A 17,595-nucleotide genomic window follows, 5' to 3' on the forward strand; every position below is an offset into this window, starting at 1 on the left:
TCTGTAATTAGTTGTGAGATTATTGATTTTCTTATAAATAAAATGATTGCAATGTCAGCCATGAGGCAAAGCTGCCCCCCTAAAAAAACAAAACAATCAAGCAGTATTACAAAAATTCCAAATGTGAATTTGTCAGTATTAATATTTAAATTTTTGGTATCTGAGAACAAAAAAACTATGCAGGATCAAGGGCCAAAAAAAGTGGCCCTGTATAATGTGTAGTTAAGCTCCTTTACTTTGGGGAACGAACCAGAATAAATCAACGTCTCAATGTGTAAGGAACAAAAAGTCAGTTTACTTGGTTGAATTATTTGAATAAAGAGTAAAAACATTGCAAAGTGAAAGCTCCAATGTTTTGAAAAATAATGTGAAGAGACGAGCTCTGCATCTTCAGACACGTTAACTTTAGTCTCTACATTTCTCTTGAATTTTGTAAGTTTTCACAATTATAAATGTAAATATTCTGAAAAGCTGAGCAAGTACATTTCATACATTAAAGTGACAGCACTTTACAATAAAACTTTTTTAAAGACATTTTTCAGGGTCTATAAATAAAATAGGGTTGTCCTGTGTGACATTCACATATACAACATTTTGTGACATCTAAAAGGAGGCCCAACCATTTTTTAATCGTACATTATTTGTAGGTTTGTATTTGTGTGTGTGTATATATAGAGATATATACACACACCCCTCAACAAACAATTGATGGGTAATATTAGACTTTACACCAATTGGTATATTGTCTAAAACATCACAAATGTAAATATACTTTAAAAGGTTACTGTTCGGACCAAAAGACCACAAAGCTCTTAAGACAGCAAGAGGTCATTACTAAATTGAACTAAAAACCAAACGTTTTATTTGTAAAGATAAAGAATGTCAATGGGGACTTTGTAATAGGGAAGTTAAGTTGACAACACAATTGCCTAGAAAGAAGAGATATTAAAAATGAATAATATGAGCACTAGTTATACCGTTACATATACAGAATGTGTTTAATTGGCCCCTGGGCAGAAAAATCACAATAAATACTCAAATTTATTCACAGAGCATTAAACATATATTAAAATGTTATATTACACCTTGTGTTTATTTAAAGGAGCTTGTGTGAAACGCGTATAAATCAAATTACATACAAAATACGTGTGCCATTATACTGCAGTTTTAACCTTCTATCTTCCAAGTCACGGCACTACAATAGTTATTCAGATAAACAAATCTGTCTCCCACCTTAAAAAAAGGATTGGCAATTGACAGCTGGCTGCTTAGAATCCAGCTATAAACAATGAACTCGCAGTGATATACTACCACAAATTTCACTGAATACTTTCTGCGTCATTGGATTTTTCTATCTTCTCTCTCTCTTGTAAAACTAAAGGAACAAGGACGGGTGAATCCTGGATGTCACTAGGCGTCAGAAAATACCTGGGGGGAAAACATTGACAGGTTAAAAAGAAAAATTTGTACCAATAACTTGTTTGAGGATAACATGCATGGTGGTTATTTTAACTCAACTCACTGGAACAGTTGTTTGCGAGGATGTGATTAAAATAATTTGTTATTAGTGCAATGCACTTCCCTAATCGCTTCTCTTCCTGTTGGCCAAAGTGAGTACCTGTGGGAGAGGGCAAGCTTGGTCCCACTTGCCTTAAGGCAAGATAGTTTCTGTGACAATGGTTTAACTGATATGGTTTCACTTTATAAACACCACAGGGGAGAGGTCCTTTTGGCCACCACCCCTCCTCAAAGACTTCAGTGAGTCCCCTCTTCAGGGGGCCCTAGAAGGTCCGGTGCTCCTATGGTTTTGGGCATGGGAAAGGAAGGTTCTTATGTGGAATACTGCCTGTAACGGGTTGCTTAGTTAGGGTTATATATACCACCGTGATTGTGAAGAACAAATGGAACGTTTTATTGTTGTAAAACATAGCCTTGTATATCCACATAATTGAATTAACATTAATAAACAGGTATATGTAGACAACCCAACATTTAACCCCCCCCCCTTTTTTCTTTTTTTATCTTGTTTGGATTAGAATAAGACATATTTTAATCAAATAACAAATATTCCTGCTTATAAATAATTATATATAACACTACATTTTCAACTTCCATTACTTACTTTTGTCCACCTGAAGGATACACAATCTTGAGAATTTCAAGTACAATGGCAGCTGCTATGACTCCCATGATAACAACTTGCGCAAGGTCAATCAACACAGGATAACAACGGCGCCAAATAATGCACAGCTTCTCTCGTAGTTCTTCTGCAAACTGGCACATCACCTGAAAGGGTCAAGTTGTACCTAGCTAGTTTCATATTGCTTTACGTGTGTAAACAAAATATTTTACTAATTAAAATGGCCTGCTCACACATTAAAACGATCATAACGGTAATTACTAATTAGAATGAAGTCAGTGACTTGCATATTAAATAAAAATATTAATTACATAATGCAATTTTGTAAATCTCAGTATAAAAATAACACTATATAGAACATGAAGTACCGTTACTTTTGCCGACAGTTACTGTCACTTGGTTGTGAAACGTCCCGGAGAATCTCAGAGCCCCAGAAAAGGTTAAAATAAGGCTCAATGACTGCTTGCTAGCATGCCATGAAAAAAAGGCCAACAGGCTACCATCTGATCTATAGGTGGATTAGTTGGCTGGTACACTGAAAATACTGTCTGATCCTTGCTGTCATGCAAGGGATCAAAGATACCGCAGCCAGCTACACCCCCCCCCAAATAAAATCATTAAAATAAAGCACAAATAATAAAAAAAATACCCCGCAGTTACATTTTATAAACATATATATTTTTTTAAATTGGTTGACTCTCTGGGTTACAACTCCCATCACCCAGCAGCGCGAGTTGTATCCCACAAAAGCGGGTGCATGAGAAAAGCGTAAGACTGGCATACTTTATACAAACACTGTTTAGATACAGTGTGTTATCATTTAACTCCTTATTTTCTGTGTGCCTACCCTATTCTGGGTGCTGAGTGTTGGGTAGCGTGACCTGTAGATTATTATTTTTTTTTAAATGCAAAAACCTATGCATGTGAGGTATTTCTGTAATCTAAAGATTCAGCTGAAATACATTTTGGTATTTTTCTCTGCAAACAATCCTAAATCAACTAAAAATAACGTTACATTTCCCTTTGGTGACCAACTGGATTCATGATGTGCCCAAATGCTTCTAATGCAAAATCCTGGGTTGTCTTCTCCCCAGAAATATATACTTTTGAGGGGAGTATTTTGAGCTGTGAGCTGCCAAACAGTCCCAAATGAGACATATGGTTCACTAAAGAAATGTGCAATTGTCAAGTTTGGAAAAAGGAACATGCATTTAGTTTTTTTTTCAAGTTCAAGACTCAAACAGTAAAAAAAAAAAAAAAAAGGTGTTTTCCCCCTACAATTTTCATTATTTTAATGTATTATTCATACTAAATCTTGGACTATACATCGAAAAATGGTATCAAAAGGAAGCTCTGTCAGCCCTTGAAAAAAAACAAAACAATACAATATTTGTGAGGTTGCACAAAAAATGAAAATGAAGAATCACAGTTCAAGAAACAATGTAACAATGAAAAACAGAAGGGGTTAACCATTGATTCTTAAGCTTGCTGGCAGGGAAGCTATATAGCCAGATAAACAGGGCTGTTAAACAAACATGGTCTGCCGATATTATGCTTGAGCTGCTGCGCTAGCAGAACTGTAGGTCACAGGTATCTATAGAAGGACCATAAATGCTCATAGGGTGAGAAGTCCATAGTCCTACATTATCAACCTATTGCAAAGGCTGGTGGCGTCCCTTAGCAATGCATTTACACAGGAAGTCACTGTAGCTAAAATCCTATGTTAAATCACCTTGTATGAAGAAGATGGCATCTCTGCTCTAATAGGGGTCTCTGGGAGCTTTCCAGGGTAAGGCTCCTCATCCATTGTGGTATTCTGCCTGATGTTATATTCCCAGGTTGTATGCTGTGGAGCGCTGTCACCTGATGATTCAAGAGATAGAGTCGTTTTGTTATCCTGCAAGGAGTGCATTGTGCCTATATGGAATCAAAATGAAAGGGTAATATGTATATTGTACCACAAAATACCCCCCAAAAAAACAAATCTAGAAAGAGAACATACTTAAATATAACTTAATATATACTAAATAAACGCTGAAACCCTGGTCTGATAAGTAACACGGAATAGGGATGCACCGAAATGAAAATTCTGGACCGAAACCAAAAATTCTTGATCCACTTGGCCGCAATTGGACAAAACATTCAATAACATTATTAATATATGATTGTTAATAGCAATCACACTCCTATCATGCCCAGGCATACCCAGAAATGTAGAGGAATCTGCAATAAACATTTTTGCTTTATTTTGCATTCATGATTGTGCTCATCTGGAAAAATAGTTGAGTACAGGAAAAGATGGGCCCTTTTTGTATAGGTGCTGTAGGAGCTCAAAGCTCCTTAATCTGGAATTAACTACAGATTTAGCATTATAAATTGAACAATTACAAATTATAAAAATAAATCAAGTGTAAACTGCCCTATTGCTTGACAGTGCCCATAAAGCAGAAACAAATGAATGAATGAATGGGTGGTTGAGTGAATGTAAGTGTTTTAGGGGCAGGGGTAGCATAGGCAGACCACTTTAGGGGCAGAAGTGGCACAGGGCTACCACGTCAATGTTGGGCTTAGTATATGGTGATGTGGGGTATGCTACACTATCGTCAATGTCTGGCTCAGTATATAGTGATGGGGGTAACGCTGTACCACCATCAATGTCTGGCTCAGTATATAGTGACAGGCGTTATGCTGTACTATATCTGTTCAATAAAGGTTATTTAATTTATTTTTTCAGATTTCTAGTTTTTCCAGTTGACATACAGTTTATAAAAATTTGTGAAGTAAATATTCTTGCCAACATTATTTTTATGTCATTTTAAAGTGGGGGATGCCACATACTCTAGGTATGCCCCTGATCTCAGTCATGCTTTCATTCTGCTATGTTCTCATAAATCTTGATGTCACTCCTTATTTTATCTTTTAATAAATCTCCTCTCTTTAGTTTTCCAACTTGCTGTTTACTATGATGTAATATATAGTCAGGATACTTTCTCTGTCTGAATTTCCCCTTTAATAGCTCCACCTGATTATTACGTTTTTGAGCATTTCTTCTTAAGCAGGGTCATGTGTCACAGAATAATCATACAAAGGTGGCACTTTGTTCATTATTATTCACACTAAATGTTGGACAAGGCTCTAGGTTTTTTGGGTGTAAAGTATCTTCACTAAATAAGGTTTAATGTGACTGCTCAACATGGCTGTTACAGAGTTACACAAGTGGGTTCTATAAGGTGTACATTTCAATAATAATTCAAATAAATGTAGAATAAACTACAATTTATATATTTATAAATTAAGTTGAAAGAATCATCAATTTATTATTTAAAAAATGATGTAAATTATAACTTGAGAAAGGGGACAGAGATGGAATTTTTCTTTAACCCCTTACAAATCTTACCACTTTCTGGGATGTTTGAGAAGGTAAATAAGACATCGTTAGCCCTTGGTATTGTGTATAGTAAGCTCTCCTCACGAGGGATGATTGAAGTAGAATATCCAAAAAGGCCAGTCTCTTCATTAATTACAAATGTCACATCAGTTGTCATATTTTGTTCAACCTAAATAAATAAGGTAAAAAAAAATAAAAATATCACATATTTCATCTAATATTAAGCATTTCTTTCCATCAATGATTTGATGAGCAAGGTTAAACGGTGACTGTCACTATATGTTTATATGTTTGTAATAAGTGTTATTTTGGAGTTTGTAATCCTAATCCCACTATAAACCTTTTGATAAAACGGTTCTTAATACCAAAAACAAAACCCTCTGCAACATCACTTAGCCTGCCCCTTTTTACGGATATTGGATAAACCCAGCCACTACAGGGTACCAGCAGTCGGGTGATTGAAAGTAAGATTCTTGGGAGTTTACTGAAATTGTGATGCTGATTGCTAAAGGAAAAAACAATAGTCGTGACTGCCCCTGTAAGAGACAAAGACGATTGTTTTTCTAATAGGATTTTATTAATATACTAATATATATACCTAGATGATCACATGGGGTCAATTTAAACCAAACCCCTGAAAGAATCATGACACGAGAGGAAAAAAGAAAAAGTTTAAAGGTAAAAATAAACAAAGTTGTGACTGCTACATATATGTACACATCATATGTACTGAAATGTATTCCATGCTTTCACCTGTTTTCCATCAATTTCAATCACTTCTGGCTCGACAAGGATCTGTGACTCCCTGGAGCTGGAATTTGTTGGCCATTCCTGAACGAGGAGACGTAAGCAGGCCAAGCCAATTCGTGTCTGGCTCCTCCACTCATTAGATGACCCTACAGAAGTGATTTGGTTCAGTTTAATTACTTAATTCTTCATAACTAGCAAGTTAAAGATACAGTTAAACATGTTCAATATACATATGTAGTACTGAAAGTCTTGCAATTAAGAAAGCAAAATAGCTTTCAACGTTACCATAAACAATATGGTGAGAAAAAAAAGTGATACATCAATACAATCAATGTATATGTACAGCACAGTGAACACCTGTGCAAATGCCCCAGAACGATCCACACACAGAAAACAAAACAAAAAAGATATAAAATGTTTGTGCACAACCTGGTAAGATATTTTAAATTCTACTACTATAGGATACTAAAGGCAAAGTCATTATTTTGGGGGGCGGGGATTAATCCCTTTGCGACAGATGATTTTACAAAAAATGAGAAAGTAAATGATTGGAAAATTACTTTTGTCTTGTAGTGTAAAATAGCCCTGGCCTTGAGTTCAAAACAATGAATGTTTCTGCTTTCCGTTCATGTCTACTGACGAATGTTAAATACACAACCACTTACATATTTCCATATTGGATGATATCCTTGTGACTCCTTTGTTGATAGGGAATCCATTCACCAGTATTTGTCCTTGGCTGTAGCCTATATTAAACGTGACCTTAAGAAGATAAGACAAAAAGTCATCAATTCATTGGAAAAAGGAAAAAAATTAATCCACCATTAATTTATAGGGATTACTTAATTGGATATTAATTTTATTTAAAGGAACACTCTACCCATCATTTGCACTTTTTATGCAGATGACAACTAAATGTCCCCTTGAAGAGCCTCTTCACTCACCTTTTCGGACACGTTCTCTGTTACTTGGACAGTCACGTCAAGTCTGACAGGTTCCTGTACAAGAAAATATTACTGAAGTAATGTCATCCTGACAACAAGAAAAAAACCAAACAAAACAAAAAACAAAACACATTTCAAAGCAATGTAATGGTGTCCATTTAGTAACAATGCTAACTATATCACCAACTCAAAAACCCAAAACGGAAATCAACAGACCTATTTCGTGTGTGGAGAGCTGGATTGACTATCCTAAGACGCGTCACAAATATAAACCTGATAATGTAAAAGCACGAGAGGGCACAGTTAAACCAGTGTGGGCTCCAGTCCAAAGCCAAGATCAGTCACACTGGTTCCACTTCCATTTTGATCTTTGCCTATAATCCTTCATTTGAGCCTGGGTGGGTGCACAGGCTCGGAAAACTCAGAAAGAGATAAACCTGAAGTCTACCTACGGTCAGGGTTGTCAAATCTGGAATTTTGGAACTAGAAAGAAAAATATCAAGAGCTAGAAAAAAAAATGTCACAGAAGCCTCCTGCTGGAGACCACTTTTCCTTGTATGTTACTGTTGCATTATTTTTAACTGTTTGTTTCCGAGAACACTACCTAAGCAGCAGCTATAATAAACGTTAAGCCCGGTTGCTGGGGTGTTCTATAGTTAAAATAGCCAGCCAAGTAGACCCTTTTTTGCATTGGTCGCTAGGTCCTCTAGGCAGAGAGGTATAGGAAAGAGTAGACTGTAGTTTATGTGTTCCTGTAGTTTAGAGGCCAGGGGAGGCGTAAGATAGGATGGTACCTATAGATTCTGTGGAAGGTTTCTTTAACCTCTGAGGCAAGAACATGTTTCAAGAAGGCTGGGACATGTTGACAGCCAAACGCATAAAGTGAGGAATTAAATGTACTGGAAAACTATAATCAAATTCAGATTATACTGTGTACAACAACAAACAGATGGTGGGAGGTTAATAACGATTGCATCATCCAGGAAAGGCACAGTTTGCGAGAGTTTCTTATGTGCTTCCTTCAGCTCAAATCACTTGATATATTTGAATGTTTCCATAATGTCTCCCATCTAAGGTGTACATGTTATTGTGATTTATAAATGTTTGATTTATATAGTGCCAAACCATTCCACAGCACTGTCCATGGGAACAGGGCATAACAAATTTGAATTTATAGAAACAAACGGTAAGGAACAGTATGTTTAAGAAAAATCTCCAAATGATTTTGGTCTTTCGCAAGCCATGGTCTATAGTATTCATAGTGAGACATGTTAATGGTTTATTTTTTATCATTTAACAAAATGCAAAGTGAGTAAATCTAAATCAACTCAATATTTGGTGTGACCACCATTGAGTTTAAAACCGCATCAATTCTTCTAAGTACAGTCAGGGATCTTCTATGCATATAGTTAGGTGTATGATTAAACAATTATCTCAAACAGTTGCTAAAGATCAGAAACAGCTGTATAGAAGGAATAAAATTGGGTGCAGAACAGCCAACCTCAAAAACAAGCTGAGGTTTCTGAGGTTTAATGGCAAAGGTCATTTACCAAGGCAAGACACAGCACAGCAACAAGGTAGATATACTGCATCAGCAAGGTCTTTCCCAGGCATGATGAGCACCATAGACGCAGTGGTCGACCAAGGAAACTTAGTGCATCAGATAAGAGACACATCATGCTTACTTCACAATAGTATGATGCCCAGCAATGCCATCAGTTTAGCATTGGTAGAAAACAGTGGGAACCTGTTTCAACTACTGGACATCTACTGCCCAGAGAAGTCTAGCCAGTAGTGTGGCGTGGAAGATTTGCATCCAAAAAGCCATACCTCTAACACAGAAACAACGCCAAGCAACTCGACTGGCGAGCTGTCAGTTGACGACCGGCGAGCTGTCAGTTGACGACCGGCGAGCTGTCAGTTGACGACTGGCGAGCCAAAAATATTTGGCTGTAACAGATGGCAGTTTGTTCACCGTAGGGCTGCATTTCTGCAAATGGAGTTGGGGTTTTGGTCAGAATTAATGGTCTCTTAAATGCTGAGAAGCACGTGCAGCAACGACCCAAAACATACAACCAAAGATTGTTTTGTGTTTCAGGTAGCTCAAAGTGAAGCATCAATCCAAAAAGGCGACTGAAACGTAAAAAGATAGAGAAAAAAAACACAAACTCCTGTGTTCCCGTTCATCTTCAGATGATGTGGTTTTATGGAATTTACTATTTTATGGGGTTAACTTGAAAACCCTTTGGTGGGTATTTTGGCATTATAGGCACTGACATAGCATTCTCTATATAAACAGGGTTCAAAATAATAAAACATTTTTTTGTACAATGCCTGTATTCAGCTATTTAAAATACCGCATGCACTGGCTATTTTATGATAAAAAAAAAATCTCCCAATAGGAGAACTAGCTATACTTGGCTGGGATGTATGTTTTGCCCACCTATGCATGGGCAAAGTGGGGCAAATATTGATATCCAACTAATCCAGGCACCTGAAAGCAAGATGCTCTGCTCAGTCTTTTGGTAAACCCGTTCTCTGTAGCTCCGTTCAGCAACCTTTTCTCAATGAGCCAACTAGTCAGAGAGGTGCCTTTTTAAAACCCTTTGCAACACCCATGATTGAATTAACTAGTTGCCTTAGTCGGTGGCTAACAAAAGCATGTTTCAATTTTCACCCCACAATATCTGGGAAATATGGCATACCTATGTATTGATATACTCAGGGGTGTTTCTAAATACAGAACAGAACTGTTTTGTTCTTTTACATATCAACATATGGGGGTTACATTGAAATTTGGAACCTTCGCCGTGTCTAAAATGAGACACGGACCCAGGAAAGCGTTCTGTCAAAATTCCAGATTTGAAATCTGTAATGCGCATGTTTCAATTTTTAACCCGCAGCATCCCAAAAAAACAGTATTGCTGCACTCGGAGAGGGTTCTTGCTGAATACAAACCAGTAGTTTCTGTTTTCCACTGAAATACTGCACTGTGTTTGTTAATAAATGGGGAAAAAATAAATTTTGCACCGACTACATATAACTTTTATAGATACAGATGTGGCCTACTTTTCCTGAGGAAAAAAACAAACAAACAATATATAATTTGTGGAGGTGAACTAAAAGTGTTAGTGGAAAATCACAGTTTGGTCCTGAAGCACAAACGTTTCTCTTCTATGTGTTGTAACGATTTGTATCTATTGCGCCATAATCAAAATGTCTGTATGATTATCATACAACTGCACTTTATTATACTTTAAATCGTAAATATAACATACATACGTTCACGTGAAAACAACGCAACTTAATAAGTGATTTATAAAGCTGTCACAGGTTTAAAGAAAAATATTTTTTTTTCTCAACCCGAAATATGTATAAAAAGGTTTAAGCAGAAAATTAAAAATGTACATAAAAAGGCACACAACTATGCCATAAGTCGCCACTTCTTATGATATAGCCATGCGCCTTTTTAGTTACATTTTAATCTATTTTTTAGAATTTTGTTCCAAAAAAGCAAACTATTTTTTGGATGATGTCATCTCAGCACTAATTATGGATGTAGACACAATAATACATCTTAAACACATGGTTAAAACATTTTGATATTTAACTATGTCATCGTTCACTAGGCAGAAAGTGGAAAAATTAGCATTTTGTTATGTTTACTGTATATGCTACAACCTAGATCGTCGGCAGGCATTCCCGTTTTTATATGAAGCGGTAAATAATCCTTTCCTCCAATATATTTTGTGTCGGGGTTGACACAGTTTAACGATGTATATAAACCTGTCAAGGGCCGCTACCGGTTGCTGCCTTTTTCGCCTCACGGGCTTTAATTACCTGGATGGATCGAGCGCCTCGCCTGCCCTGTCCGCCAGGGAGGATTGTTAAGAGCAGGCAAGATGACCCTAAGAGGAAGATCCAGCTGGGCCTTGAAACCCGTAAACAGTGCACCATCTTCCACCACAGTCCAAAACCGAAATGAAGCGAGGAGAGGAGGAGTGCAGAGGAGGAGGAGACTCGGAGAATCGGGCAGGCGAACGCTCTCGTCTCAACTCATCGGTGCTGTCAAATTTTGTAATCAAACGGACGGTCATGCTTAAAAACTTTGGAAGCAGTAAATGATAGTTTTACCGATAATCGTCTTTTTTTCTCTTCCGAGTAATTTTAAGATTTCAACTGCCAATCGCAACATGGTTGAATGGACTTCCAATCACAATGTGGGGAACGTTTTTATTTATATGTCAATGGAGTGATTTTCTTCTACTACGGCAGCCGTAATATCTCATCTAGCTTTTACGGAAGAGTCATATTAATTACTTCTGCCTTTATAAAGGTATAAATAAAAGCGGTTTCTCACTTCTGTCATATACCTTTATACTTTATATATAACAACATTTTCCAGCGCGCAGCACGGAAACGACGGTGACGATTAAGGTCCTGGAGACCAAAACACTGTAGTCTGCGCAGCCTCCGGTGGGCTCAGGATATAGTCTCTTGTATTTAGAACTCCTTACACTTTGTTTCGTACTAATCTATCGAGCGCCGATAGCTCTGGTCACATTGTGATGACGTAGTTCAGTTCCGTAGTGTGTGAATTAGAGTAACAAACGCTGAGAAAAATGGCTGTGCTGCTGGAGACTACGCTAGGAGATATTGTTATAGACCTGTACACAGAGGAGAGACCCAGAGGTAACGTTTCATTAAATGGTTCAAAAGCGCGCGCGAACACATTATTTATATACAGAGAAATATAGTGTGTGGGATGCACTGTAAAGTATTACATGCGGTGGCATGTTGATGCTTTCATTGTGCCCGTTTCCCAATAGATTTACTAGAAGTTTTGTGTTTTTTTCGCAAGTAACTCTCATTGACGTAAAGGTACACTTTTGCCTGAAAAAAGTGTGGACATGAGTGTCCTTTGAGCAGCTCTCTTCTACTGGGGTAGGGGTGCGTTACCCAAGTGGCCAGGGACATTAAACTTTCCCTTTACTATAACCAGAGTTAGTTTTCCTTTTCCATGTAATGACTTTGCTTGTGGCCTCGTTCCTGAAAGGTTCATTTGGCCGCTAGTACAAATAAACAGGAAGTTTTTCAAATACAAATGTACGAGTTATACTGGCACTGAAAGTGTTAAATAAGTACCATATTTTTTTATGGAAACGGTATATTTTTATCACCTGTCAGGTGGATACAATAAAAAAACAAACAAAAAAATCAATAAAAACAAAACATACGTTTCTCAGAGTCCTTATTTTTCTCTGACAAATATAGGATGCTTACGGAAATTTAAAGACTTACTGGAAAACTGTTAAGAGCCAAGTTTAGTACTAGATGAAAGCGATTGTGGTGGAATATTTTTTGCTTTCATCGCAGTGGACCTGTAAAAATTGCAGTCATAGCCAGTGTTTGCTGTTCATTTATAGTGTGTTGGACAGAATGAATATGTGTAATAGACTTTTCTGGTTTTTCTCACTTGTACTCTCAGATCTAATTATATTTCTGTATTTATAGCTTGCCTTAATTTTCTAAAGCTCTGCAAAATCAAGTACTACAATTACTGCCTCATTCACAATGTCCAGGTAAGTGTCATTTACCCGCTTAATATGCAGTATAACATAATAATAGTATAACAATATTTTCAACTAACATGTCATTGTAAAATAATGTAATATGTTTCATTTCAGAGAGACTTTATTATACAGATGGGTGATCCTTTGGGAACAGGCCGTGGAGGGGCGTCTGTCTTTAGGTATGTAAGTACGCCGGTGATGCCTTTCCTTACTGTCTTTGAAATGGTGATTGTGTCATGACTGTATGTTTCATTAGTAAACTTTAATTTTTATAAATAAATTATGGTTCAATACTTGATGTTGGGATATCTAAACTTGCAAGCCTTATTTTTTTCCTGATCATATAGGCAATGCAATTTTCTTTAAATGGCTTCTTGTGGGGTTAATAAGCTCTTATTTAGTGGGATAATACAGGAAAGGAAATGTACAGACATACACCCAATGCAAACTAAAAATAGTGGAAACATTTCCTAAACTTGCATCTTTGTTGGGTGGATACCATAAACATACTATTACACCTATATGTAATCTGTAGTCTTCACTATACTGACTTATACCTATTATTTAACTGAACTAGGGCTGCAACTAACGATTATTTTCGATTAATCGGTTAATCGGGTAAAAAAAAAAAATGCAAATTTTTCGTTTATTTAAAATAAAAACTTATAATTTACAATGGCATTTCACGATTCGCCGCCTTATTTTACTGACATAATAATTAAAGCTATATTTTAACAAGAACCCCAAAAATACCAAAAAAAGCTTTACTAGTAAATATTCATGTAAACTATTTTTGCCCAGTTATGCACATCTCACCCCCAGCTTGCCTCTCTGTCCCAGAAATGCCTTATACCCCTATATGCTACTCTGCCCCTATATATATGCCTTATACCCTCCTATATGTCAGAGATGCCACTGTGGCGTATAGGGGGCTATAATGCATATCAGGAGGGGTATAAGGCATATCAGGGGACAGAGTGGCATATAGGAGGTATAAGGGGATACCTCCTATATGCCACTCTGTCCCCTGATATGTCTTATACCCCTCCTGATATGCCTTATAGCCCCCTATACGCCACAGTGGCATCTCTGACATATAGGAGGGTATTTTCCCAGCACCAGGGAGCATGCTATAAGGTGTACAATTTTGTAGGGCTGCAACTAACGATTATTTTCATAATCGATTAGTTGGCCGATTATTTTTTCGATTAATTGATTAATCGGGTAAAAAAAAAAATATGCAAATTTTTCGTTTATTTAAAATAAAAACGTATAATTTACAATGGCATTTCACGATTCGCCTTCTTATTTTACTGACATAATAATTAAAGCTATATTTTAACAAGAACTAAAAAAATACCAAAAAAAGCTTTACTAGTAAATATTCATGTAAACTATTTTTGCCCAGTTATGCACATCTCACCCCCAGCTTGCCTCTCTGTCCCAGAAATGCATATCAGGAGGGGTATAAGGCATATCAGGGGACAGAGTGGCATATAGGAGGTATAAGGGGATACCTCCTATATGCCACTCTGTCCCCTGATATGCATTATACCCCTCCTGATATGCCTTATAGCCCCCTATATGCCACTGATATGCCACTTTGTCCCCTAATATGCCACTGTGCCCCCTGATATGCCTTATAGCCCCATATATGCCACTGTGCCCTCCTAATATGCCTTATAGCCCCCTATATGCCTTTACCCTTGATATGCCACCATGCCCCGATATGCCTTTTACCCCTATATGCCACTGAGATGCCACTGTGCCCCCTGATATGCCTTATAGCGCCTTCATGCCACTGTCCCCCCTGATATGCCTTATAGCCCCTTTATGCCACTGTCCCCCCTGATACGCCTTATAGCCCCTTTATGCCACTGTCCCCCCTGATACACCTTATAGCCCCTTTATGCCACTGTGCCCCCTGATACGCCTTATAGCCCCTTTATGTGCCCCCTGATATGTCTTATGCCCCCCCGATATAAGAAAAACTGACATCACTAAAATTGTTTTTTTGTATTTATATTTATTAAATATAGACAAAAAAAATACACAATACAATATAAATAAAACACTTTCAAAAAGATGGTCAGCACTCTAGGTCTTTAAATTGACAATTTCATTTTATTCAAAGTCAAGTCAGACTTGACTTTGAATAAAATGAAATTGTCAATTTAAAGACCTAGAGTGCTGACCATCTTTTTGAAAGTGTTTTATATGGAAACTGCTGGTTACTAGCACCGGGCTTGGAATATCTGGAATGGTGTGCAATGGACTCTGTGAGTAAATGGATACAATATAAATATATATAAATATATGGACAATAAATCAAATATTATAGACATAAAAAAACCCCACAAATGCACATAATTAATAGATCCCGCAAAAATTCTACCTGCCCCACCAGAAGAACAGAAGTAGCGAGGTTGGGCACATCGTGCACTAAAATCCAAATCCCCTGCAGGCGCTGCACGGGACCTGGATCCTCTCCGGCAGCCGGTAGGAGTCTGTGCAATGCGCGCAGACAGCCGCTTCTCCCCTCCGCTTCCGTTGGGGCATCCATGATGGAAGCCGCACCGGAAGGTCACGTGACGCCGGGTTCAGTAATAGAAGCCCCCGCGGAAAGGGAGGGGAGAAGCGGAGGATATCTGCGCGTTTTGCACAGACCCTCACCGGGTGGCAGAGAGGATCCAGGTCTCCTGCAGCTTTGCGGGGGGTCTGGATTCTACAGTTATAATCCGATCTCTATTTGAGATCGGATTATAGAAGGACGGGAGTTTTTCAGAAAAAACATAATTTTATAAATCGATAAAAATCGATTCAACTAATCTGTTATTATCGATTTTATCGATTCGTTGTTGCAGCCCTAAACTGAACTGTAATATGGAAATTCAGTAGGTCTACTTTTGTGCAAAAAAAAACAAAACAAAACTGGGTCGTATATAATTTATTTCAACAATTGACTCTATCTTTTGTTTCTCAGTAAACTCTATGGTGACCAGGCTCAATTTTTTGAAGCTGAAAAAGTGCCAAGAATCAAACACAAGAAGATTGGAACAGTGTCCATGGTCAACAATGGAAATGGTCAACATGGGTCACAGGTGCGGTTATAACTTTTTATTTTACTCTAATATTCAAGAACAAGTAATGTTGAATACCAAGGTTGGTGTTGCTGTTGTGCCTTTAATGATTTCAAGTCAAATTTGGACTGAAATGAAGTAAAGATATACCATCTGTATGCAAGAATGAAGCCAACCTCAAAGCAACTTTTATATTATCAGTGGTGAAAGGGGTTCAAACTGCCTCTTGGAATAATTTGATTTACGTTATCTGCAGTGTTTGTGCTATTTTTAAATAAATGTTCCATCAAATGCCACAAGTATTGTCACATGAATGAAAAAGACCGTAAGGCTCTTTATTGGTATCCTTACTACGTAGCCTTTAATCTCAAAATCTATTGTTTTATGACATGCTTTGTACGTGATATGCGTGTGTTACTAGGTACTGGGAAGTAACATTTCAGTTACTGTCTCCCTTTTTTTTTGTTAGTTTCTTATTACCACAGGGGAGAATCTGGATTACCTAGATGGTGTGCATACTGTTTTCGGTGAGGTGACAGAAGGGATGGATGTAGTGAAAAAAATAAACGAGACGTTTGTGGACAAGGATTTTATCCCTTACCAAGATATCAGGTATACCAATTATATTCTGTCTGTAAAATAATGTACCGGTAGCACTTCCCACTTTGTGTGTGCACTTGATTAGTGTGGACTGACCTATTTAAATGACAGTAATGTGCAAAAGTTCTAGGCAAGTGTGATTAAAAAAAATGTTGTAAAGGAAGAATGCTTTTAACCCCTTGATGACAATTGACGTACCAGGACCGATCTACTTTCGCTTTCTGCACCCAAACGGCGTTGCTGTAATGCCTCGACCTCGAGGCATTCAGCAATGCCACGATCGGCATCTCTGGCCCCTCCCCGGGGCGTCAACATCCGCCATACATTGTATGGCGGCGGACGCCCGTTTTAAAAGCGTTTAGGAGGCGATCAACGATCACCTCCTAAACTTAAATGGTGTCGCTGGAATGCCTCAATCAGGAGGCATCCAGCGGCACCAAACACTTACCTCTGGATGCACTGTGACCGCTCCGGAGAGAAAAAAAACAATAAAGACGAAAACGTTTGCTAGAGGGTCTACAGACCCTCTAGAGAACTCTGGCTCCACTTGCAGGTTGAATACAGGTACTGCATTCAACCATGCAAGACAATGGAGCTTTCTAATCACAGTGTGATTAGTAAAAATAAATTAAATAAAATAAAATTAATAATATTTAGAAAAAAATAGTAAAAAAACCAGTAAAATGTAAAAATAATTTCCCACTGATGTCACTATCGGTGGAACCTTCAAGTTGAAATTTTTTTTTAATTTTTTTTAAAAAAAGGCAAAAAAAAATAAAATAAGTTTCTGGGGACTTGCATAGAGATCGGTGCAGGGAGGAGAGCTTCTCACATGCTGAAATACAAATTAGCAATAAAAAAAATCACTAAAATAATACAATAAATATCGTTTATCGCCTCCTAAACTCTTTTAAAACATTGAGGCCCGGGGATGCCGATCTCGGTGTTGCTGAATGGCTCGACATCGAGGCATTACAGCAACACCGTTTAAGCAAAGAAAGTGATCATAGATCACTTTCTAAGCTTGTTTAATGAAATGACGTGCCAGGCATGTCATTGGTCGTTACCTGACCCTTTGTGTCTGATGTGCCCGGGCTGTCATTGGGTGTTAAAGGGGTTT

The 17,595-nt window shown here is 37.6% G+C and overlaps 2 protein-coding genes across 2 annotated transcripts; one reads left to right on the top strand and one right to left on the bottom strand.

The window, feature by feature from the left end:
• Nucleotides 1–1,319: 1,319 nt before the first annotated feature.
• On the bottom strand, nt 1,320–8,901 carry LOC149282109 (glycoprotein integral membrane protein 1-like). The gene is made up of 8 exons (XM_089498627.1): nt 8,773–8,901; nt 7,223–7,276; nt 6,944–7,040; nt 6,282–6,424; nt 5,538–5,697; nt 3,873–4,057; nt 2,123–2,286; nt 1,320–1,428 (listed from the first exon to the last, which is right to left on the bottom strand). Exons 1-8 carry the CDS (start codon nt 8,899–8,901, stop codon nt 1,320–1,322), a joined length of 1,041 nt encoding a protein of 346 aa, XP_089354753.1.
• A 2,943-nt stretch (nt 8,902–11,844) lies between these two features.
• On the top strand, nt 11,845–16,487 carry LOC149282110 (peptidyl-prolyl cis-trans isomerase-like 4; the record flags this gene model as incomplete). The annotated part of the gene is made up of 5 exons (XM_089498628.1): nt 11,845–11,914; nt 12,737–12,804; nt 12,910–12,974; nt 15,779–15,896; nt 16,345–16,487. Coding segments are annotated over exons 1-5 (464 nt in total), but the record flags the coding sequence as incomplete, so codon positions are not given.
• Nucleotides 16,488–17,595: the final 1,108 nt, after the last annotated feature.

Source organism: Sceloporus occidentalis, unplaced genomic scaffold (genome assembly GCF_023333645.1).
Source record: "Sceloporus occidentalis isolate IW3139 unplaced genomic scaffold, rSceOcc1.0.p SCAF_123, whole genome shotgun sequence".
Classification (NCBI taxonomy): Eukaryota; Metazoa; Chordata; class Lepidosauria; order Squamata; family Phrynosomatidae; genus Sceloporus; species Sceloporus occidentalis.

What these genes read in the sequence shown, in the direction of transcription:
- LOC149282109 (XM_089498627.1), bottom strand. Translation starts at nt 8,901, where the DNA reads ATGATGTGTCTCTTATCTGATGCACTAAGTTTCCTTGGTCGACCACTG. An exon ending in CTCAAACATCCCAGAAAGTG is followed by an intron (nt 4,058 to 5,537) that starts GTAAGATTTGTA and finishes GATTCCATATAG; the next exon opens with GCACAATGCACTCCTTGCAG. An exon ending in TATCCTTCAGGTGGACAAAA is followed by an intron (nt 1,429 to 2,122) that starts GTAAGTAATGGA and finishes TTTTCCCCCCAG; the next exon opens with GTATTTTCTGACGCCTAGTG.